Source organism: Mauremys reevesii, linkage group 7 (assembly GCF_016161935.1).
Source record: "Mauremys reevesii isolate NIE-2019 linkage group 7, ASM1616193v1, whole genome shotgun sequence".
Lineage (NCBI taxonomy): Eukaryota > Metazoa > Chordata > Testudines > Geoemydidae > Mauremys > Mauremys reevesii.
This window is the reverse complement of record NC_052629.1, coordinates 80,327,725-80,351,078: the sequence shown is the minus strand read 5'-3', so window position 1 is coordinate 80,351,078 and position 23,354 is coordinate 80,327,725. Positions and strand designations below refer to the sequence as shown.

At 45.0% G+C, this 23,354-nt stretch overlaps 2 protein-coding genes across 9 annotated transcripts in view; one reads left to right on the top strand and one right to left on the bottom strand.

Annotated features, from left to right (window-relative positions):
- Positions 1-54: 54 nt before the first annotated feature.
- RBM15B (RNA binding motif protein 15B) lies at positions 55-3,451 on the top strand. Its single transcript, XM_039546155.1, has one exon. It carries the CDS (start codon positions 463-465, stop codon positions 3,184-3,186), a length of 2,724 nt encoding a protein of 907 aa, XP_039402089.1. The 5' UTR covers positions 55-462; the 3' UTR covers positions 3,187-3,451.
- Positions 3,452-7,344: 3,893 nt separating this feature from the next.
- DCAF1 (DDB1 and CUL4 associated factor 1) overlaps positions 7,345-23,354 on the bottom strand; it is a 122,110-nt gene continuing 106,100 nt past the window's right edge. For all 8 annotated transcript variants that reach the window (XM_039546150.1, XM_039546149.1, XM_039546151.1 and 5 more), the window contains 2 exons: positions 14,692-14,947; positions 7,345-8,277 (listed from right to left, as the gene is read on the bottom strand). In XM_039546150.1, the coding sequence (XP_039402084.1) occupies positions 8,219-8,277; positions 14,692-14,947 (315 nt within the window). In that variant the 3' untranslated portion in view covers positions 7,345-8,218. The remainder of the gene's footprint in view (positions 8,278-14,691; positions 14,948-23,354) is intronic.

Sequence of the window (23,354 nt, the reverse complement as noted above, 5' to 3'; positions counted from 1 at the left end):
GCACGATGCCGAGATGGTCCTATGCAAGGCCCAAGGCTGCTCCACTGGGGAACGGGCCGGGCACTGTTGGCTGATCTCAAGGAGCAGTGGGCCGCCCCGCTCCTGCGGCAGGGGGCGCTGTGGGGGGCCGGGCCATCGCCCATTCTTCCCCTCCCTCGAAGCCGGCGCCCTCCAAGTTGATCCCCTGTCGGGGGGGGGAAGATGTAACTGTCCTTCCCCATTGGGCCTTTTTTGGTCACGTGACTCCGGCCGCGTGGGTGCCGGGAGGCTGTCCCTTGTCATGTGACGGGTGCCTCGGCGCCAGCTCGCCATTACCCCTGACGCCACCATGCGGCGGGACGCGGAATGATGACGTGAGGCCCGCGCGGCGCCGCGGCCGGACTCCGGAGCCGCCTTCGTTCCCTTTTGTCCAAGATGGCGGCGGCCGCCGGAGGCGCCTCCTGAGCCGCGGGTCCGGGAGCCATGAAGCGGGGCAGCGAGCGGGACCCCAGCCCGGGCGGGGCCGGGGGAGGCCGAGCCGCCGCCGCCGCCGCCGCAGCCAAGCGGCCCCGGGAGCGAGAACGGGAAAGCAGCAGCAGCCGGAGGGGCCCGCACCGGAGCTCGGGTGCCTCTCGCAGTAGCCGGGACAAGCTCCCGCCTGGCGGCGGCAGCGGCGCCTCCAGCTCCCGCAGCCACCGCGGTGACGAGCGAGCCGGAGGCAGCGACTCCAACCACCGCACGGCGGGGAGCGGCTCGGCCTCCAGCGCCCGCAGCAGCCAGGCCGCCCCCCCCTCCACCTCCTCCTCCTCTTCGTCGTCCCGGGCGCTGGGGGCCCCCAAGGCCAAGGCCCTACCGGGGGCCGTGGTGGCCCCGTCACTGCTGCTGGCGGGCCCCCCCCCGGGGGCAGCACCCTCCCTGCTGCTGGCCCCGCTGGGGGGCTCGCCAGGGCTGGTGGTGGAGCCGCCCGGCTCCTGCGAGTACAAGACGTTGCTGGTGAGTGGGCTGAGTGCAGCGCTGCCTGACCAGCTGCTGGAGGATGGGCTCTTCCGCCAGTTCCAGCGCTTTGCGAGTGGGGGCGCTGGCGACATCAGTGTGAAGCTCTCCCACACGCCCGAGCTTGGCCGTGTCGCCTATGTCAACTTCCGGCACCCGGGGGACGCCCGTGATGCCCGCAGACACGCCCGGGCCCGGCAGCTGCTTCTGTACGATCGTCCCCTCAAGGTGGAGCCTGTGTATCTGCGTGGGGGTCGCAGGAGCCGCACACCCCCACCTGTGCCCTCCCCAGAGCCTCTGGGCTACCTGCCACCCATCCACAGCACCTACCAGTATAAGCAGAGGTCACTCTCACCTGTTGCCAGCCCTTTATTGAGGGAGCCAAGGCCCCGACATGCTCATGCCGCGGCTGCAGCCTTTGCCTTGGAGGCTGCTGCACTCGGGCTCTCCCGGGAGCGGGAGAGGGCGCTGGATTACTATGGGCTGTATGATGAGCGTGGCCGACCCTATGGCTACCCCATAGTGGCTGAGGAAGACCTGATGCCAGAGGATGACCAGAGAGCCACCCGGAACCTGTTCATTGGGAACTTAGATCATAACGTTTCAGAGGTGGAGCTGAGACGTGCTTTTGAGAAGTATGGCATCATTGAGGAGGTGGTGATCAAGCGCCCTGCTCGAGGTCAAGGTGGGGCCTATGCATTCCTCAAGTTCCAGAACTTGGACATGGCCCATCGGGCTAAGGTCGCCATGTCTGGCCGCGTTGTTGGCAGGAACCCCATCAAAATTGGCTATGGTAAAGCCAACCCTACTACTCGACTCTGGGTAGGCGGACTTGGACCAAGTACATCCCTGGCTGCCCTTGCTAGGGAGTTTGATCGCTTTGGTAGCATCAGGACTATTGACTATGTGAAGGGGGATAGCTTTGCCTATATTCAATATGAAAGCCTGGATGCTGCCCAGGCTGCCTGTGCGCAGATGAGGGGCTTCCCCTTGGGCGGACCAGAGAGGAGACTTAGAGTGGATTTTGCCAAAGCTGAAGAGACAAGATACCCCCAGCAGTACCAGCCTGCACCGCTCCCAGTGCACTATGAGCTGTTACCTGATGGATATAGCAGGCACAGAAGCCTAGAGCAAGACTTAAGGGTGAGAGATAGGACTCCTCCACATCTCCTGTACTCGGACAGAGACAGGAGCTTTGCAGAGGCAGACTGGGCTAGCCCTGCCAAAAATGCTGAACGCAGAAATAACTTGGAGAGCTACGGCCGATCTGTGCGTAGCCGCAGCGGAGAACGTTGGGGTAGTGACAGTGACCGCAGCGTGCCCAAGCTTTGGGAAGAAAGGCGGAAACGCCGGAGCCTTTCCAGTGACCGTGGAAGGACTGCTCATTCGCCTTACGAGGACAGAGGCAGGACAAAGGCCAGTGGGTTAGCTTTAGATCGCAGCCCAGACAGGGTTCGCAAAGAGAACAACACTACAGAGTCTGGAACAGAGAGAGACCAGAGTAACTCCCTTCAGAACAACCGGCACGTATCTGAGGAGAAACCCCATCGTGAAACTTCTGATCTTCCTCAGCCTAAAAAAAGGGACAGCGAACGCAATCATCGAACTGGTGAATCGGAATCAAAAACTCACGAGGAGCCAAAATCTGAGACCAAAAAAGTAAAGAATTTATCAGAATTCGCTCAGACACTGCAACTTGCTTGGAACGGGCTTCTTGTGTTAAAAAATAGCTGCTTCCCCACGTCTATGCACATCCTGGAGGGAGACCTAGGTGTCATCAATGGGCTCCTAAAAGACCATTCATCTGGTGGGAAGTTAACACAGCTCAAGATTGCTCAAAGACTTCGACTTGACCAGCCCAAGCTGGATGAAGTAACTCGCCGTATCAAACAAGGCAGTCCTAATGGTTATGCTGTGCTACTGGCTACCCAAGCCACCCAAGGAGGGGTAGGGGCTGAGGGGACCTTTCCTGTTGTGGAGCCTGGCTTGCAGCGAAGGCTTCTCAGGAATCTGGTCTCCTACTTGAAACAGAAGCAGGCTGCTGGGGTGATCAGCCTGCCTGTGGGAGGGGCGAAGTGCAGAGACAGCACAGGCATGCTTTACGCTTTCCCTCCTTGTGAATTCTCTCAGCAGTACCTCCAGTCAGCACTAAGGACATTGGGAAAGTTAGAAGAAGAACATATGGTGATAGTTATAGTCAAAGACACTGCCTAGAGCCCACACTGTCTCTTCAGATTCCATGTTTTCTTTGTGTGTGTCACAACCCAGTTGTTTTTAAGGCCGATCATTTTGGTGGAAGCCCAGTAAACCTTAAACAAAACTGTAAGATTCTTAGTTTCTAATTAATTTTAATACCATTTGAATAGTTCCAATTTTATTCGTTTTTTAATATGTGACACTGTCCACTGTGTTCTGTATTTTTATTTTTTAACTGTATGGAAAGTTGTCAGTAAAGCCTTGTTCACTGATGGATTTTTAATCTTGTGCAGTATCTTGGTTTTTATGGCCTTACGAGGGGCTAGTTCCCTGTCCTCCCAAGAGCTAAAAGATGATGCCTCCTCCCTTTCCAGTTTCTCAGACCTATAGTTCCCCTCCCTCTTTCCAGGTGCCCTGGAAGATTGGGGGAAGACTTCTTTATGATGTATGAGAGACACTGAAATGTCAATTCATGTTCTTGGCCTGCTTGCTTTGTATATTATAAATTTGAGTCTTGACACTTTTCTGCTACTTCTCCAATATTTGATAGAGGCGTCCCAGGTAGAGAAGTTCCAAGGAAGTGAATCCTGATCAAAAATAGAAGTGCATTTTATTCATTGTTTTAAATCTTTTTTTTAACAGCTATTTAACATTTGAGAGAAAAATGCTTCTTGTAAAAGGTCGCAAGGACTGACCAAGAAGCTTTAAAAAAAAATATAGGTAGACACATCTTGACATTCCTGATAATTTTAGGGGGGGGAGGGATTAAAAAAAAACAAACCCTGCCTTTCCTCTTTAGAGAGAACCCTCTTGGGCCTCTGTTATACATAAACAAATAAAGGGCACAAGCTTAGTTTTTATTGCACTGCAGGTGCTCTTTTGTATAGTGCAGAGCTTGACTATCTGGACAAGGTTAACTGCCATGGTTTTGCCAAAGTTAAATTGTTTGCAGGATTCTAAAGGAGGAAAAAATACCTTTGGCTGTTTAAAAACATAATTATGTATTAAGAGTTAATTTTCCTAAGATCTTGGAGTGTCCTGCCACAGTAAGAGCATAAACAAGGAATGAAAATTGGAATTGAAGAAGGGCCGGTTCCTTCCGGTAGTCTGTGAGGTGGTTGTCTGACAGAAGCTAGGACATTTGCCTCTCTAATTTCTCAGTATCTTAATGATGGGGGTTAACCATTCCAAACTTGATTTAAAAGCCACACAGTTACATTATGTTATAACGCTGGTAGCCTTTAGCAGTCTTCAAGAAGCATTTCTAGGATTTAAAAAAACAAACAAACCCTAGTTTGTCTTTGAATTTCCAGACTTTTTTTTGTTGTAAAACAATGCTGGAGGATCCAAACATCTCCTTTGTGGGTGTGAGCCAGACACTCGGTGGCAGAAAAGACCCTTTTAAAACTGCTGTCAGCTAATATGCTGGTATGACTGGTAGCAGAAGCTATGTAAGGGGGAGGTTAATGCACACTAATAAAGCCCATTTATCCTGCAGTTTTAGACTAGGGACAGCAGTGTTGGTGCATGGTCAGTTCCTTGTTTCAATAATGTAAATAATTTGTTGTTTTTATTTAATACAGCGGTTATAAAGCTACTGGGTGAGTTTAATAATGAGGCTTCCATAGTAATGCCCCCCGCAAGTACAACATGTCTAAAAGTTGGAGGCTAGCTGGCTTTGACTAGGGCTTTCAGTTTTTTAACCGTGTTGTGGCCAAGTCCTGTAGTGTTGATGGTTCCTTATGTAAGCTATCAGCGCCTTGAAGTGTTAATTTGTTTTTTTTTAAACCAACTGCTATTAAATATTCCACATGGTCAGTGTTAGAGAGCAACTCTAACTTTTGTCACAAACAGCCTGTGTATTGAAGACATTCAGTATTGAAAGTGCAGTTGTGAACTGAATCTTTTACTGCCTATTGCTGTGAATTCTAGCTGCTACTGCTTCTTTGGTTGAGTGGCAATGACTGCTTGTTATGTGATCTGAGTTGGAAGGGTCCAGAGACAGATGATTCCCTGAGGCAAAGCCAGAAAAATGTTACTTGAGCTCTGCAAAGGCCCAAGTAAATAGTCATTAGAACTTCAGATTATTAGAGCTTTAGCCTTGTACTGTTGCTTCCTGAATGGGTTTCTGTTCAATGGGGCTGAGTGTTTATGAATGGAGTTCATCATTCCCAGGATATGGTTGTGCCCCTGGTGTCAAGAGTACTCCGACAGCTAAAGTTACTATTAAAAACAGGTGCCTGTTATCAGCCTAGCATTGAATGTATGCTAGATGTAGAAAAATAAGGCCAAGGTCCTTGCCCCAAAGACTTCACAGCAGATAAGGCATGGGGAAATGTACTGACAAGCAAGTAATAGTACATGGGTGCTGCTAGATCTATGACATTTTTTTCCAGCTATGAGAACCCTTCACGGCAGGGCCTCAGTGAAGATGCAATGAGAGGATGGCAGCACCATCCTAGGGAGGCGCAACAGGTGGTAATGTCATGTGACCTTAACATCTCATTGACTGTAGGAGACTGGCCCTATAGTGTCTTTTAGATACATACGGGGCCACAAAAGCATGGGTCTTGATAAATGTGAATCTTGCCTGACCCTTGTGGATAGATGAGATTTTTGGGGAGGAGGAAGGAAAATGTAAGCCAGTCTCTGCTCTGGGGAAAGACATGAAAACAATTCCCATCTACTCTAAAACTAGCAGTGGGAATTGTAGCATAGACATAGCTCCAGCAGTGAACTTTTTTGTTGCTGTTTTAGTAAATGTGCTGAAAAGCATAACACCAGCATGGTGGTAAAAATGGTTCTGCCTTGTCTACACTAGGATTTTGTACTGGTTTTAACAGCAGATCAGTGGCCATTTTTGGGGACAGTACCCTGGGAAGAGAGCCTGGTTGAACTGATTTCTAGGCTGTCTTGCTCTAGTGGAGAATTTGGTTGCTAGGATAGAGCTGACGCAGAGCACAAACTGTTCAGCGTGTCCATGCTATAAACCACTTATTGCAATGCCCCTTGGGTAAATATCCTGGCACTGCTCCCTGTGGGACATTTCAAAAAGCCCTTAATGCATTATGTACTACTCGTGCTGTTAGACCAGAAAGCCGCCTCGCTGAAGTGGCACTGTAGGCATACAGCATGCATATAACCTGTTTAAAAGAGTCTTGTATAGGGATCTTTTTTTAATGGTTAATTTCTGTAGGGTAGACAAAGTGAATTAGCAACTGTTGGAGGGAAGTACCACTGTGGGAGGCTGGGCAGAGAGTAAACACTGTCTCCTGTTGTGGTTAAAAACATTCTACTCGGGATAGTGCTGGCCTGACTCTCTGCCTGAGGCTTGAACTGAGGAGGAGGAAGAAACTCACTGGGCTTCCCTGCTCTCTACTCAACATCATTCTTTTTGTGAAAACTTCCCATTCTGAATTCTAGGAATAGACAAAAGAGCAACCCACCAGGGTAAGTTAAGAAAGGTGTAAAAGTTTTCAGAAGAGACACGTTTTCAGCCAAGTGGTGGCTTGTTTTTTGAGCACCAGGCTGTATGTAGTGGGCTTTGTTAGGGCCTGGAATTTGATGTGAAAGTGAACGACTTAGTTCTGCTCTGTGTAACGAAAGCCAAGGCACCTAACCTAGGTGATTTGTAAGGTGGGGCCCTTGCAGTCTCAAATAGCAGCACCTTATTTGACTTACCTGTCATCTAGCCAGCATAAATAATATGATCTCTTCCTCTCTCGTGTTAATCCCACTACAAAACCATTACACTGTTATGGGCACTACATAAATGTTCAGGTATATGTTAAATCAGTAGTAAAGCAGTAAGAGGTTGGTTCAAGGCAGACCACATATGCTGTTAATCAGTACATATTTGTTTTGATCTAACCTTGTAAAAAGAGGAATCTGGAAGAGCTGTCAGGGATGTCCAAGGCATAGAGCTCCGGTGAGCAGCCTTAAGTGAGTGAAGGACAAGTTCTGTATCAGAACTGAACCTGTTTTAAGTGAACAGTTCTTTGTAACTGCAGCACTGCTCCTTCCTCCCACCCGATTTACCTTGTCCTTTGTGTTGCAACTCAGCCATTTCTCCCACAGACGGCTGCTAGTTGGGGTGTCTTGGGAGATACTGTGCTGCCAAATACTATTTGGGCAGGTCTGAGGGGGGAAAACATGGGTACAGCTCACAGCCATACGTAGAGACAGGACTTGTATTTTATTTTTTTTAATAAATACACTTTACATTAAAGAAAGGCCTTCAATTTGCAGTTTCCACAGAGGGTGTGAAAGGGAGAAAAAAAGATTAAAAAAACTTGAATCACAAGGGGAAAAAAGGGCCCAAACTGCAATCCTAGAGCCCCTTGTCTCCATGAATACCAGGGTGTCAGCCTCCCCCTCTGGCTGCTGTCACAGCAAGAACCTCTGCTTAAAACAGGCTGGAGGTTCAGTTACCCCCTGGGGCTTTTCCCTAAAGGCAGGTGACACATACACAAGCTAGCAGCAAATGGCAACACCTGTTTAAAAAAAAATTCTCAATTCTTGGCAATTTTAGAAACCATGATCCTCTTATTTCATTTAGTACTCGGTAAAAATGCCCCTTTTGTTAATTTTAAACAATTTTTCTCCCCCATAACCTGACCCGTGGTAACAAGATACTAGATTGATACAAAGTTCAGACCCTTTTTACTATAACACCTGCCTTTTTTTTTTTCCTTTTCCTTTTTTTTTTTCTTTTCCTTTTTTTGGTTTTATATAAAACTATTTTTGTTCTTTAGGAAAGAACTTTGTACAAAGAAAATATATTCTGAAATAACTTCAGACGTTTCCGTGGAGAGGAGAGTCTCATCTCAGCCTAAAATTAAAAATTAAAAAAAAAAAAAAGGCAGAGAGAAAGAGGCCTAACCCCGCTCTGTTTATTCAAGCGCCTCGATCTGACCCAAACCAACACAACTGATGGGCTGGAGTTCCTTGGATGTCCCAAGGGGTGCTCAGAAATTGCTTCCGAGTTGGTCTCTTGTCTTCTGGGAAGGGAACTTCTCTTGATGCCAACACCCTGCGTGGTGGTCACTCCTCACTCATTCAGAGACAAGATTATGTCGTCTTCCAAGTCAGAGTTATCTGAGCTGTCAGCTGGAAAGGGGACACATGGGTTATTTGTTTGGTGTATGTGGAAAAAATGCAGCTGTCAGGCCAGCTAAGTAATGGAGCCTGTTCTGCATCAGTCAGTTACAAGAGACCACCACCACCTGCTCAAGCAAACTGACCACAGACCAATGAACTCCTTAGCATTAGCAGTGAGAGAGACAGCCTGTAATTGTGTTTCAGGCCAGGAAGTCAACTGGCATAAGGTGAGTGCGCACTAGGGTTTTAGTGGATCAAAGGGACTGGTGCAATTTTGCCCAGTATAATTCATGTAAGTTGACAGAATTCCCTTGCACAAGTGGGGCTGGAACTTTCCACCAGGAGGTTACTCATATGTAAGCTGTTTGCACAACTTATTGGGAACATATAAATGACATAACTTCATGTTCTTGGGACAGGACAGATGTGGTTTTGCAACACAGTTATCCCACACATTATTTCAAGAATTGACATCCTACCTTGATGTGTGGGCTCTGCATAAGTTACTAGTTCATTATGTAGCAAACTGGACACCAAAAGCTACATTCTTATTGAACAGTTGTTGCCTTTCCAGGCAGGGCACTGCTGGGACCTCATTAGTGAGGAAAGTCAATAATTCATTATACTTACACCATCATTTATAGCACCTCCCACAAAGCACTTCACAATGAAATAGCTGCACAGCACTCATTAAAGGTGACCTGCAGAGCATTTCTAAAAACCAGGCTTTTGCCCTTTTTAGCTTTGTGAGGCAGAATGAAGACATGAAAGTATTTGCCAAGAGTTCCACCCCCCACCCCACCACCACTTGCTTTAACTTTAAACAGGAAAGTCCAGTCTCCCTCAGTTGTGCTGCAAGGGAGTATAAAGTGACAGAGATGCATACCATGAGTTCTCAGGCCCTAGCTGAAGTGACATGGTTACTGAATCTTTAACCAAGATGGCCTAAGTATCTGTTGAGTGCTATAGTTAACTAGGTGTTAAAAGCAGTTTTAAAGAATACCCAAAACTCACTCTCCTCTCAGCTTCCAGTCTCTTATGATTTTGCTTACATTTCATGAGTTCTCCAGAGAGCCTTCCAGGGTAAGCAAAGCCTCAAAAAAGGGGACAAACCTTTTAGGCCTTAAAAAAAAAAGGGGGGGGGGCGCGGCTCAGGGCACAAGTCTGTTTTTTCCCCTTTGGAGGTACCTTTCATATAGGTAGGAAAAATGGGTTGGCAAAAGTTAGTCAAAGAAATGTTTTATATTCTGAAGTATCCAGTATCACAAGCTCACTGCCCAGACAACTCAATGCCCAGATGGAGTACTTCACAAGCAGCTGGACTCCTTTCAACTTTTCCTTTCGCTTAAAAAGATTATCTGGGAGCTATTTCCATGGTCCTGATTTATACAGAGGAAATGTTTATAGCAACTTTCCGGTGCTGCTGATTTCTGTGGCCAGGCTGGGCCAAGATCTCTGACCACTTCAGGAGAACCAGCTGCCACACATCTCAGAAGTTTCAAGAGAAAGTACAAGTCAACCCAGCTGCGTGTTCTGCCATGGGGCGGGGTGGGGCTGGGCAAGGGACAGCAGCTGCTGGGCTGAAAAGTCAGGGGAGCTGAAGGAAAGCTGAAGTTCCAGAGTGTCCCTGCCCAAAATGCTTGGCTGCCCTTTCAGCTGTGACCCACTAGCCAATCAAGTCTCAGCCTCTATTGTAAAGCCTAGGAGAGCAGTAGCTATGGCAATGCAATGGGAGCTGAGCCACAAAGTGCTGCTGTAAAATAGCAACTAGGTTACATGGAGAAAGAGGAGGGACAACAGATCTGAAGAGTCCAGAAAACATGGAGAGGAAAAGAGGCAGAAAAAGAAGTTATTACTAGCAGGTGGGAATTGAATGAGAGAGAGGCATCCTGATCTCACGAGGAAAGAATTTCTTGGCTGATCAGCCTTCAGCCATGTCCTTAAGAACTCAACGTATGCCTCAGGTGTACCACCACTATCACTACACTGGCCAGATAGCACAGAACCTTTCAAGATGTTTACAAGCACTTATCTTGTCAACTGTTCTCACACTGCCCAAATGAGACCACACAAACCTGTTACAACTGCCATGAGGGACAGCACAATGCTTCACTGGGTCCTGTAGGGCTCTTCAATTCAAACACTGGCTGTTCTCGCAACACAAACCCTTAAATCTGCAAATACATATGCCTGGAGACGGCTCACATAGTAGCTTGGCAGTCACGGTTCCAGGTGTTAGAATAGTAGTTCACAGCTCAGCCCAACACTCAAAAGCAAGTTATTCTGCTGTGAGTTGCCAGTCACCAGCAAGAGAGACAGAAATGCCCATTTTAATCGGACACTTTACTTGCAGATACCCAAGTTCAGCCTGTCAGCAAGAGGCTTCTTCCCAGGGCCTGCATCAGAACTCCTGCTGAGCTTCTTTCTGTAGGGCATTACCAGGGGGAGATAGCCCCACATTTCCTAGGAGCGTTTTCATAAGGACATCCTGACTCAGACAGTGAAACGAGCTTCTGCAAGAACCCCAGTGGGTGCAGAAATTGCCCTGGTCCAGAAAGGCCAAGCTTCAAGCTGCTTTGTGCAGATCTCCTCCAACCCAAGTGATGCATTAGGCTGAGAGGAACATCTGCACGTTTTAAATGTTTTCACAGGTGATTCCTGAAAAGGCAACCCCTCCCTGCCCGGGACATGAGTACCAGGGTCACTCACGTCCCCATTTTCATTGTTCCTTTAATTATTATGTCCCCACACTGTACATGGGCATACTAACTGTGCCAAGCTTAGGGAGGGTTGTCAAGAAATACCAATATAGCCAGTAAGAAGCTCAAAGGGCCAGTACCACTGGGGGGCAGAGGAGGAGAGGCGAAGTGCTATACATTGGACAGTGCATCTTAAGATTGGACTCTAAGCAGTGAATACAAGGATCCGAGTCTCTGAGGCTCACTGGTGTCCCCATGACTGGGAACTTGTAAGACATGACTGCAGCCTCAGGGAAGGCAGAGGAGAAGATGAGGATGAGGTAAGTAGGAGATGCCTGCTGGACCTGGACCACACTAGCCTGACAAAGCTGAGTCCAAAAAGAGGAGCCGCCACAGGACCCAGCTACCCATACAAGTTCATCCTGACCAGAGCATGGCTGAGAGTCCCACTCCTAGCTAGAGACTCCAAAGATGCAGGGGAACGTCACAGCCATCTTGGAGGGTCAGCTGCACTATACAAGTTCAAAGTAGAGCCTCAAATAGTCCAAAATCACAGGGCACGTGCTCAGCAACTTCTGAGCAGGCAGCACACTCAGTGCAAGAGGTGCTGATGCTACTCATAAATGACCCCTTTGGTAGAGGCTTGGAACTTGGGCCAGGTGAAGCTGTGACATGTCCTTTTAGCCGGGTGACTTATGTAGCCCTTGTAACTGATGGCAGTGGGAAGAAGCCTAAAGGAATTACCCGACAAACCACTTTGGCTAGCTTCTGAACAAGAGCACCCCATAGTGCTGTCTCTCTGCAAAGCTGTCCTTAGGAGCACTATGTCCATAATAGCTATGTATGTACAGGGCCAGTATGCACCCTACTCCCAAACCTGCTTCCCATCCTACCCCAACTTTAGCTGACACGGCTAGTGAGGCACCATTCAAAACTGCAGATGCTGAAATGAGGCACAAAAAGCACCTGACTCAGGTATTTGCAGAAACACATGGGCCAGCATGGGGAGCCAGAGCAAGAAGAGAGCCAGCCAACTGCTGCAGCTGCTCCTCCTCACCAGGCTGTGGTTCTACCTCCCTGCCCATGGTCCAGGCCACCACATACGCAGGGAAGGGATCAGCAACTCCCGGACTCCCATTTCCTCTGCTTCTTTTCTACCTCCTCCCTATTTTCTACTACACCGAGAAATGAAGTGGGCAACAAGGAGATGGGGTGGGAGATAGCTGAGAAGGGACATGTGATGGGGTGGGAACCAGTCATGGGCAGTGCTCTGGTGGAGCATAGATGAGTGCCAGCCTGTTTTCCCCCAATGTGCCCATTGGAAAGGGGTCACACACACCCCCACCCCCAGTGTTCACAGGCTGCAATTTTACTGCAGGGTTGACAACCTCAAACCACCAGTCCAAATCTAGATCTAAAACCCCAGAATAAACTTGATATTACATGTCCATTTGCCATATTAGTAATGCTCCACCCCTCACTTCTCTACATTCACCCCCTTCCCCTTCTATAAATCACAGGCCGCTCAGGAATGAGTGGTGAGGTGTGTCTAATTCCCTCGAGCATCAGGAGTTGGATGATTACTTTAACTACTGTCCCTAAGTGTCAAACCTGTTACCCACTGGCCTCTCTAATGGAAGCCTCTGCTTTGTATCTCCCATATAAGACTGGAGTTTTCTATGTGCTTTTCAGTGCTGTAGACTGAGTAGTTTTTAATACTTTAGGCATCAAGTCTAAATGCTCGGTGCCCAGCTGAGATTTTGGAGCCAATTAGTGATCTCTGTGACTCAGTATTCAAACAGGTAAAGTCGTGAGCAGGAAAGGTGTACTCACATTGCCTGGATGTCAGATGATCACTTATTCTCTGCTGCAGCCGCCTCCCCTTCTACCGAGACTCAATCACAGATTGATGTAAATGGCACATGTACACATTACAGCCATTTATTAGAACTAAGAGCCAATTTACTTGCAAATGCAGAGGTTTTTAAAGACAGTCAAGTTAAAATAAGCTCCTTTTCAAAGTGCACAAATTTTCACCCATTCCTGTGTAACCTCCCCTCTCCTTCCCACCAGTGTCTGCTACCTACCTGTCCTCAACTCCTTCCTCAATACCCATTCCCCTTGCGTCCTTACAAGCCAAAGTGCAGAGATGTCAGGTTCTTGTGGCTTCCTTACCATTCCCGCACAGCTGCTGAGTGCTCACAGCAGCCCTGTAGCCCCATCAGAGGAAGCAGGAACACAGAGTTAGTGGACAGGCCGGAGGCAGCCCCACAGGACTTTGCCTTTCCTCCAACAGTAAAATAAGTGGGGTAAGGCAGATGCAGCTCAGAATGCCAGTCTCCCCCTCTGGCAGAAGGGCCAGAAAGTGGTGAAAAGGCCCTGCAGGACCGAGTTTTAGTCACTTCTCTTCCTGGCACCGGTGACTCCTAAACTGAGATTTCCTTTAGTTTCAGTTCAGGTACCTGTCATAGGCCTGTTAGACCCCACTCTCCCAAAATAATACCGCTAAGTATCTATTAAAGTGCAATTCATTTTTAATTAGAGCTATGCAAATGTCCTGTTTGGACAAAATACCTACCACCTTCAAGAGAACTGCGGACTGACTGACATACATATAAGAAAATCTCTGGAGACCTGAGGGGGCATTACCCCCAAATTCATGAGTCTGATCACAGAGGAGCAGGGCTGCACTACAATGAAACAGAAGAAGAGCATGGATGAGTCTGCCAGCAAGAGAGACTCTGAACTTAGTGTAGAAGGCTATACCAGCTCAGAAACAGAACTGCCACTCAAAGCCTTCCAACCTGCCACCAAAGAGGTCAGGTTTCCATCTCGGTTCCCATCCAGCCCCATCACTGCAATATTTTAGCACCTCAAACATCATTTATCTTCAACACCCATGTAAGGTAGGGCAGTGCTACTACGCTCATTTGACAGATGAGGAACTGTAGCACAGAGACACTAAGTGAATACCTAAGATCACACAGGAAATCTGTAGAAAAGGTGGCAACAGAACTCAGATCTCTTGAGTCTCAATCCAATGCCACCTTAACCACAAGGTCATCCTCTCTTGATTGTTAAGCGTTTTCAAAATTGAAGTGCTAGACAAACTCCAAAGCCATTATTTATTTATTTTTCTTTTAAATGAAGTCTCTGTTTCTCCAAACCAGGAGGGAGAACAACTTCAACCTTATGCGTAGAGCTAAGTTAGCATTGGAATGGTCAGGGGCAATGAAAAAGCAAGCTCAGAAACGCCATGCTGGGTTATTCTCTAAGTAACTGCAGAAGGTGAAAGAGGCTCAAACCAGCAAGGAAGAAAATGGCTTCCCATTTCCATGAGTGTATAAACAAAGCAGAGGAGAAGAGAGGAGAGAAGTTACATAGTGGTCTGGGTCCCTCTGGAGAGCAGGATTTGTGAGCATACATAAAACAATCCTTCACACGAAGTTGCAGAACCTGCTTTTAAATTCTCTCAAGTGTATCTGGGAATAAAGATGGAAACAGTTTCCTTCCTAGACCTAACAAAGGTGATTCCCTCAGACCATGGTTGGTATTCACCAGTGAAGCTCTTTGGGAGGCCTAAAGCTGATTGAATGGGGGGGGACCAGTGCCTTTCATCCAGGGAGGGAAGGAGAGAAATCAATTTTTCCAGAGGGAAAATGTCTCTCTTTCATATTTGTGAGGATGGGACCACCTGTGACCACCAGTTTAGAAGTATACTTACTATCGCCAAGGATCAGCTCAACTTCCTCATCTGCATCAGAATCCTCATCTTCACCTTCATCCCCCTCTTCCAGCAAGTTGGCAAGCTCCTCATCATCAGAGGGAGCGAAATCATTGTCTCCATCCTCACCAGCATTCTCATTGTTCTCATCCTCCTCCAGCTCGGCCTCCAGCAGCTGGTCAGTGTCTAGTTCATCAAGGTCATCTGTATCATCATCATCTTCATCATCATCCTCTTCCTCTTGTTCTTCCTCCTCCTGCAGCGACAGCAAAAGAGCCCATTAGGACATGCAAAAGTATATGGGGACCCTTCCGAAGGAAATGCATAACTTCCCAAACTAAAGGTCACCCAACATTACTTGTAAACTCTACCCTCTTCACCCTTAAATCACATGATAGATGCTAGATTGACAGCCCTGGAGAAGTCCTTGTTACCCATAAAACAGGTATAACACAAGATAGTAACATCGCATGCCTAAACCCCATGATGTTACTTGCCAACATGCCTCACACAGATCTGCAGAGGCACGAGAGTTCAGTCCCAGCTCAATACAATCCCTGGCCTCATGCCAGGCTTACACAGACAGCTGTTTCTTCACAATTGGTCTGAGACCATTAATTCAGTCAGAGTAACTGGTATTGGTCACTGCTGACCAGGATGAGATTTGAGGTCCAGTGAAAATCTCTGTTATCCCATTACCAAACCACGAGCCATTCAATCCTCAGATTGTAAATTCTTTTAAAGTGGCTCAGCAGTCTCACTACTGAAATTTACACTGTGAAGCAGGGTCTCCATTCTACCAGTGTGCTGAATGAACAGCTTAAAGAGAAGAAAACAATCCATGGGAATTTTTGTTTGTGTTTAGTGATTGAATTTCTTATTTCATAAATTAAACCCTTTCCAGCCTGAATGTCATTTCTGGTATAAGCATGGTTTTATGAGTGGGATGAGGAGAATGGTAGCGCTCAATGATCCTTACACACAACTGAGAGGATACCAGCTGCACCAAAAAGTCTCTGAATTTCAGTTCCCTTTTAGTATTCTTGCACCTCTGTCACACCCACCCACACCCCTCTTCTCCGATGGAATATTTTCACATGGCAGGAAAAATACATCACTGAACCCTGGATTCTGATGGGGTATATGGGACACACCTTCCAAGATTATAAAGCAGTTGGGGAATATTTGACAAACCCATAAGAGACAGATACTCAATCCTGCCTCTTCCTGTGGATGGTTTCATTTTCAGAATTATTCTAAGGGAAGAGAAGCCCCATCTTCTTTGCTCCCCCACACCACACTTTTTTTTGTGTGTCTAATACACATACATACAAATGGTATTATGACTAAAAGCAGTAGGTAAATGTTCTCCAAAAGCATGTGCATCCACAGCATAGGGTTACTGAGCTTACTGTCCACAGCTGGAAATTTAGGAATAGCAGCAAGCCCTAACATTCTATCCATCCAGTGAGTTCTATTATTTTTAGATTCATGAAAGGCCTCCAAAGTATGTCTGTCACTCACTGGAAGTATTTACATAATTTAAAATGGGATGGATAAAAATAGATGTTAATAATAAAGAAAAAACGGATTTAAAAAAAATCTAGTTTATTAAAATTAAAGACATTTTTCTTTTTCAAAATCAACATGTTTAAAATTCAGTTTGGAATAACGGTAAAAGCCTAAATTTACTATAAACTATTAAAATCATTTAAATAAATAAAAAACAATATGGTATATCAATAAGCCCTCCTTCAATTTCAATGAGTTAAAAGGTGCGGCTTTATGTATAGAATTGGGGAGAACAGCTAATTTTTGAGGTCAACTTGAGTTTTATAAATATATGTCACAATGTCAAGTACTATATTATTGTCAGCCTTTACAACTGAGTAAATGCTAATATTTACATTTTTCCAAAAGTGCTTTCGGTTTGCTGTTCAGAATTAACCTTAATTACTTTTGGTTTCAGTTTAGCTGGCGGGTGGATTTTTTTTTTTTTTTTTAAATTCATTTGAGCTAGTTCGAAGTTGAGATGCCAACTGGGAGCTGAAAAAGCAGGAAAGCTTGTTTTACTCTTCAAATATATGAATAAAAAACAAATAACAGAAGATGAGTTCTACTAATTCTAAAAGCAAGAGCCCAGATTTTCAAGGGCACTTAGGCACCTAGATGCAGACTGGCGCCTAGTAGGATGTTCTAAAGCACCTAACTTCTACTGATTTCAATTCCAATTGTTTTTAATAGGAGTTAGGTACCTAACCTGTTTAAGCATTTTTGAAACTCCCACTAGAAATCTCTCCCCGCTTTTAGGCACCAAAATACCTTTGAATATCTGGCCCACAGTGATGAGAAACCATCAGTCAACTCACTAACTACAGTATATACTTCCACTGTTTAATAAATCAGTTTTAAATGCAAAATATGCTTTAATAAACTTAGTTTTTTCTTATGCATCCAATACATTTAGGATTGTTTTATTTAACTAAAAAACAATTTTAAAACACTGGTTTTGTGCATTTGTAATTGAATTCCAAGCTTGACACAAAACATTACAAAATCATCTAGTAAATAAGAAATGAGTCATCCAACCTTTTCTAATAATAAAAAAGGTAAAAATTAAGAGTACATGGAGCTATAGAATTGCTTCAACGTGTATAGATATAGTTTATCCTAGTGGTTAGCAAAAAGAACCAAAGGCTACATTTAGTTGCAAACCAACAGATTTTAATATTTATATCAACTAATGACAATGAACCTTTAAGAAAGTAACTAAAAAGTACCAGTGCAAAATAAGATTAAAATCAATTATTTAAATCAAGGTTTCTTTCTTGCCAAACAATCATGATTTAAATCTGCGATTTAAATCAGTCCACCCTGATTTTAACACACCACAACAATACTGTCTCAGCTACACAGATATCTCCCCAACCCCAGTAAAAGCAGACTCATTTCTCAAGTCTCCCATTCAGGCTACAGTCTGAGGAAAGCAATGAGCCTTACACTGTCCCATGAAAGTCAACAAATTCTGGTTGTGATGAACTAATGGAGGAACAAGCCCCAGAGCCAAGAGGCCTGCATGGAGAACACCTTTATCCAGTACCTAAATGTACAAGTTTTTTAGGGCAGCCAGCAGATACTAAATAACTATTTGAAAGCATATGCAGTATTGTTATAACCACGTTGGTCCCAGGATATTAGAGAGACAAGGTGACTGAGGTAATATCTTTTAATGGACCAAATTCTGTTGGTGACAGAGAGAAGCTTTTGAGCTTACACAGAGAAGAGGAGCTCCGTGTAAGCTCGAAAGCTTGTCTCTCTCACCAACAGAAGTTGGTCCAATAAAATATATTACCTCCCCTACCTTGTCTATCTGAAAGCAGATATTCTCAAACTGTGATCTACCCTTGCCAGTGGGCCACAGAATGAAACATTTTGAGACCCAAGTCATAGGGGGTTAGGGTGCTGAGAAGGGAGGTAATTCATGAAAGGAGTGCTGCAAAGGGTGGAACAGTTGGAGAATCTCAGTTCTAGGTGGACAAGTGAAAGTGCCCTATCTGATCTGACACAGGGGAGCACCTCAAGTAACAGAACCAAATCTGTTCTGTAAAGGTATTCAGGGGTTGCTGTGCTCAGTGATGAAACATCTAACTGATTTAAGAGCCTAAATCTCATTTTCAAAAGGAATTTAGGCAGTTAAGAGCCCAAATCACATTGACAGCCAATGGGATTTTGGCTCCTAAGTGCCTAAATCCCTTTTGAAAATGAGATTTAGACATTGCAACAATGAGTTCAGCACTGTCTAAATACCTATTAAAATCTATGCCTTAAAGATCCAAAGGCAGCACTCTGAATTGTACACAGAAGCAAAATGTCAGCCCGTACAACTCTGAAGAATAGATGCAACATGGTACCCCCACTAAACAACAGGCAGCTGGATTCTGCTTTCGTGTCTGAGCAGTCTTTAAGCCTAACTCTTTGTACAGGACAATGTAGTAATCGAATCAGTAAGTGAAAGGCCTTGCTAACTGTGGCAAGGTCTACACTAGCAAGAGTGAAAATGGTTGCAATTTTCTAGCCAAACTAACTGGGGACAAGGGTTTCAGTCCTGGGTGACTGGACTCATTTTACAGGCCCTCCGCCTGGGGCCGAAGGCTTGGGCTTCAGCTTTGGCCCCCTGCCCAGGGTGGTGGGGCTTGGGCTTGGCCCCCACCACCTGGGGCAGAGGGGCTTGGGCGGTCTTAAGCGTCAGTCTCCACTCCTGGGGTCGCATAGTAATTTTTGTTGTCAGAAGGGGGGGGTGCAGTGCAATGAAGTTTGAGAACCCCTCACCTATCAGACCATTACTTGGTCTGAGTTCATACCAGCTGATTCTAATGCAGGCCCTTACCTTCATCAGGTGAGACCATCCAGGTCTCAAAGACAAAGCTTTGTCATCCATATGCAGATTAAAATCACACCCCCCAACCATGTGACAATCTTCCCCAATGACCACCATACACACTGGAAGGGAGTGACAGACAGAACTGAACTCTGCAACCCTGTGCAACTCTGCAAGAGAGGGTGTTCTGGGCAGAAGAGCAAATTACCCTCTGGGATCTGAGAAAAACCAGCAAAGCCAGAATCTAACCCTGTCAAGGTCCCCAACTTAGCTGGCCAAGCCTCATGGTCAATGGAAATTGCGAACAGATCTAGAAGAATCAAAATGCACACCTGTCTCCACTGGAGATAAACTAACGAAACTTGTGTGTCTGCGGTATAACCGGGTCTGCATCTGAGGAAGGAGAAATTCAACACTCTGAAGAAACAGGGCAAATCAGCATGAGAGGTAAGGGGCCCAATTTTCAAATATGGGTTAAGCACCTTACAATCACCCATTTTAGGTAGTTACATGCTGGTTTAGGCAGCTAGGTCACCACATAGATGCCTAAAATGGGGATTTAGGTGCTTAACTTTGATAACTGGGCATTAAGGTTGGGACCTCTACAAGCATCTAAGTAATTTAGGTGCACAAATGCCATTGACTTTCAATGGGACTTGTGCTCCTAAGTCACGTATGTGCTTTTGAAAATCCTACTTCAAATGACTTGTCAAAGGTCATATATGCCTCTTTTAGCTCTATAAATCTAAATAAAAACACCACATTAGTGATAGAGATAAGAATACACCAGGAGTCAATCACCAGGCCACTGCTTCCCTTAAAAATGCAGTAGTAAGTTAAAACAGGAAGAGGTTCTGTTTATGAATGCTGAACATTTTTATTGACCATCACCTTCATAGCACTGTACCAACATTTCTCCTCAGCATTCCTGTGGTATAACTATGTAACATGCATAGGCTACCATGGGAAATCCATTGCAATACGCAAAGAAATAGAGAATCAGCTCTTCCTGATAATCAAAATATATGCAGAACCACTCTAATCTATGCCCCTTGTGGTTCATACATAAAATGCCTGCCCCACTTTTCTACTGATATTTGATAGGAAAGTGCTGACTTTACCTGGCTTCAACAAAAGCCCCGGCAAGAGATTTGTAGTGTACACTGCTAGCCTTAACTGTGTTATAAGGTGAACAAGAAACAAGCTGAAATAATAATTAAAGAGCATGGTAAAAAGAGACCCTGCCCAACATTACCAAAAATAGTGTCTACACACAGATTTGTACTGTTTTAGTGAAAGTGGTGCAAACCCCTGTGTGGGCACAGGGAGTGTTGTAAGCAAGACACAAGAAGTAATTCTTCCGCTCTACTCTACACTGATTAGGCCTCAACTGGAGTATTGTGTCCAGTTCTGGGCATCACATTTCAGGAAGGATGGGGACAAACTGGAGAGAGTCCAAAGAAGAGTGACAAAAATGATTAAAGGTCTAGAAAACAAGACCTATGAGGGAAGATTGAAAAAATTGGGTTTGTTTAGTCTGGAAAAGAGAAGACTGAGAGGGGACAAGATAACAATTTTCAAGTATGTAAAAGGTTGTTACAAAAAGGAGGGAGGAGAATTGTTCTCCTTAACCTCTGAGGATAGTATAAGAAGCAATGGGCTTAAACTGAAGCAAGGGAGGTTTAGGTTGGACATTAGGAACTAATTCCTAACTGTCAAGGTGGTTAAGCACTGGAATAAATTGCCTGGGGAGGTTGTGGAATCTCCATCATTGGAGATTTTTAAGAGCAGGTTAGACAAACACCTGTCAGGGATGGTCTAGGTAATACTGTGTCCAGCCATGAGTGCAGGGGACTGGACTAGATGACCTCTCAAGGCCCTTCCAGTCCTATGATTCTATGACACTTATTTCAAGTTAGTTTAACCTGTTCCTAACTGACTAAAGCTACACTGAAATAAGAGTGTCCACGCAGGAGTTTGTATCAGTTAAATTAAAATGTTTTAAAATCAGTCACACCTTAAAACTATATTGGTGAACTCTGCATATAAACTAATGTGGCAATGGCAGTACCAGCTTCCTAACAAAGCTCTCCTTTAGCAAGGGCAGATCAGCATTTGTAATCAAGCTGATACAAGACTGGAATGAAACTGAAGGCATCATGAACTTTGCTCACAGAAACTCCCTCCCTCCTGAAGTCCAGCATCTCATACCAGGGAAGGTGCACTTCACTTTAGAGTCAAGTATAATAATAATAGGATTCCATATGATTTAACACCCTTTTGGCCCATGCTAGTACAACATTAAGCATCAAAAAAAAAACAGGTCCAATCAGACTGGCCTGGAGTAGCTCATCAAGATGGGTATCACCTTCCGCTCCAGAATTTCATCTTTTATTTAAAAAAATTAAGTCTCTAGCCCTTATGGTTGTAAAGAACCACCTTTAAAATATGACCTGAGTGTAAAAAGACACAGGTGATACCTGCCTGAGTCCTCAGATGGCCAGAAATGAGAGGTCTATAGGAAGGATTATTGTTCCGATTCATCACAGTTGGGTGTTGACAATGAAGCCTAACGACAACTTTAAATGCCAATATTGTTTCTTTTTCTTGTACAATTTCAGAGGTGAACTAAAATCTTACTATTTTTTGGTAACCGATCTGACCCCTGAAAACTAGACTGCAAAAATAAATGAAACAAGAGGTATTATTATTATTATTACTATGATTCATGAATTCCCAAAATTCAGTTATTCACAAGGTGTCCCTTAGTCATTAGTACAAGTTAGCGAGATGCCTGGAGTACCGTAACATAGGCCGACTTACTGGGGTAGGTAGACAGACAAAGAGCATCAAAAATAGTAGTACATTCATACACCAGAACAAAACTACATTTTAGATATTAACAAACCAAATGGTCACCACAGAAAGTTAAACACTTACTGTGCATTATGAAAACCAAAGTTTGGGGAAGAAAGAAGAATGTTTTACACTAGCATTTAGTAACAAAAGAACCACACTTAGGACTTGCCTACAGTGGGATATTTACCAGCATACTGCTACAGTTATACCTATATAGTTCCCTGTATAGACACAGTTATTCTGGAATAAGAGTGAGTTTTTCCAGCTTAGCGTACATTGCTCTGAAAGTGGTTTAACCTAAACCAGAAAAACAGAATTAACTCCGAAATGAAAGTGTCTACACAGGGAGATATACAGTAGCAGTACAGTTGTAACAGTATAAATATGCCAGTATATTTCCCGGTATAGACAAAGCCTCAGTACAAAAGAAGCTAGTCAAGAGTTTTCCAGATGTTATCACTCTCCTGAGCTCAGTCTCCAGAAAAGATATTGTGCCAGCAGATTTGGAAAAACAAACAAACTTACCAATAGTGCAGATAATGAAGTCTAAAACTGAAGAAACACAGGAAAGAGGGGAGAGGGAAAATTTATTCAAACAGACCTCCAGGCTGTTCAACAGCCTCCAAATGGAGTATTAATTATCTTACTAGGAATCCTAATTCATTTTCCTGGGCCAGGAGTTTATACAAATGCATCCAAAGAGATGTGACACCTGTAAGGCTACATAATCTATATATTTAGTGCTATTTCAAACTTAACTATTAGTAGATATAACCTTCACTTACACAGGAAAGTTCCCCGGTTACAGCCAACAGTCATGGCTCCAAGACAAGACATGGATGTCAACCTGCATCAATGGAACTTCCCTGTGTTACCCAGTTAAGGGAATATCCCTTTATCCTGGACCACACTAGATTATAATCACATTTATTTAAGTTCCTGGACTGAGAACATAGCTGAAGAGGATATCTTCCCTCCTGAGCCATGGAATACATACTGTGTGAAAGAGATTAACTCAGGATCATATCATGACATGAGTTGAATCATGGAACAAAGTTTCTGCAGGAGGACACTACCATTGGACCGTTTGATACAAGACAGTATTCCACATCCTTTCTAGACAACTATTTGTCCAGATCTGACATGGCGTCCGATTGTCTATATGTATTTTGTGTACACACACACACACTCTCTCTCTCTCTCCAAGACTCTGGGTAAAGTTGAGTTTTAGCATTTATCTGCTGCAAGTTTTAAAGAATATAAGGCTGCAAAGCAACCCATGACATGGAGCAGAAGTTGCCCTGTTATCTCTTAAAGCTGCATAGCACAGACCAGCAATGATTGAAAAGCTACTTCCACTGAACAGACCAGATCCTAAGCTGGTGTAAGTTAACACAGTTCCACTGACTTCAGTGGAGCTAACTTG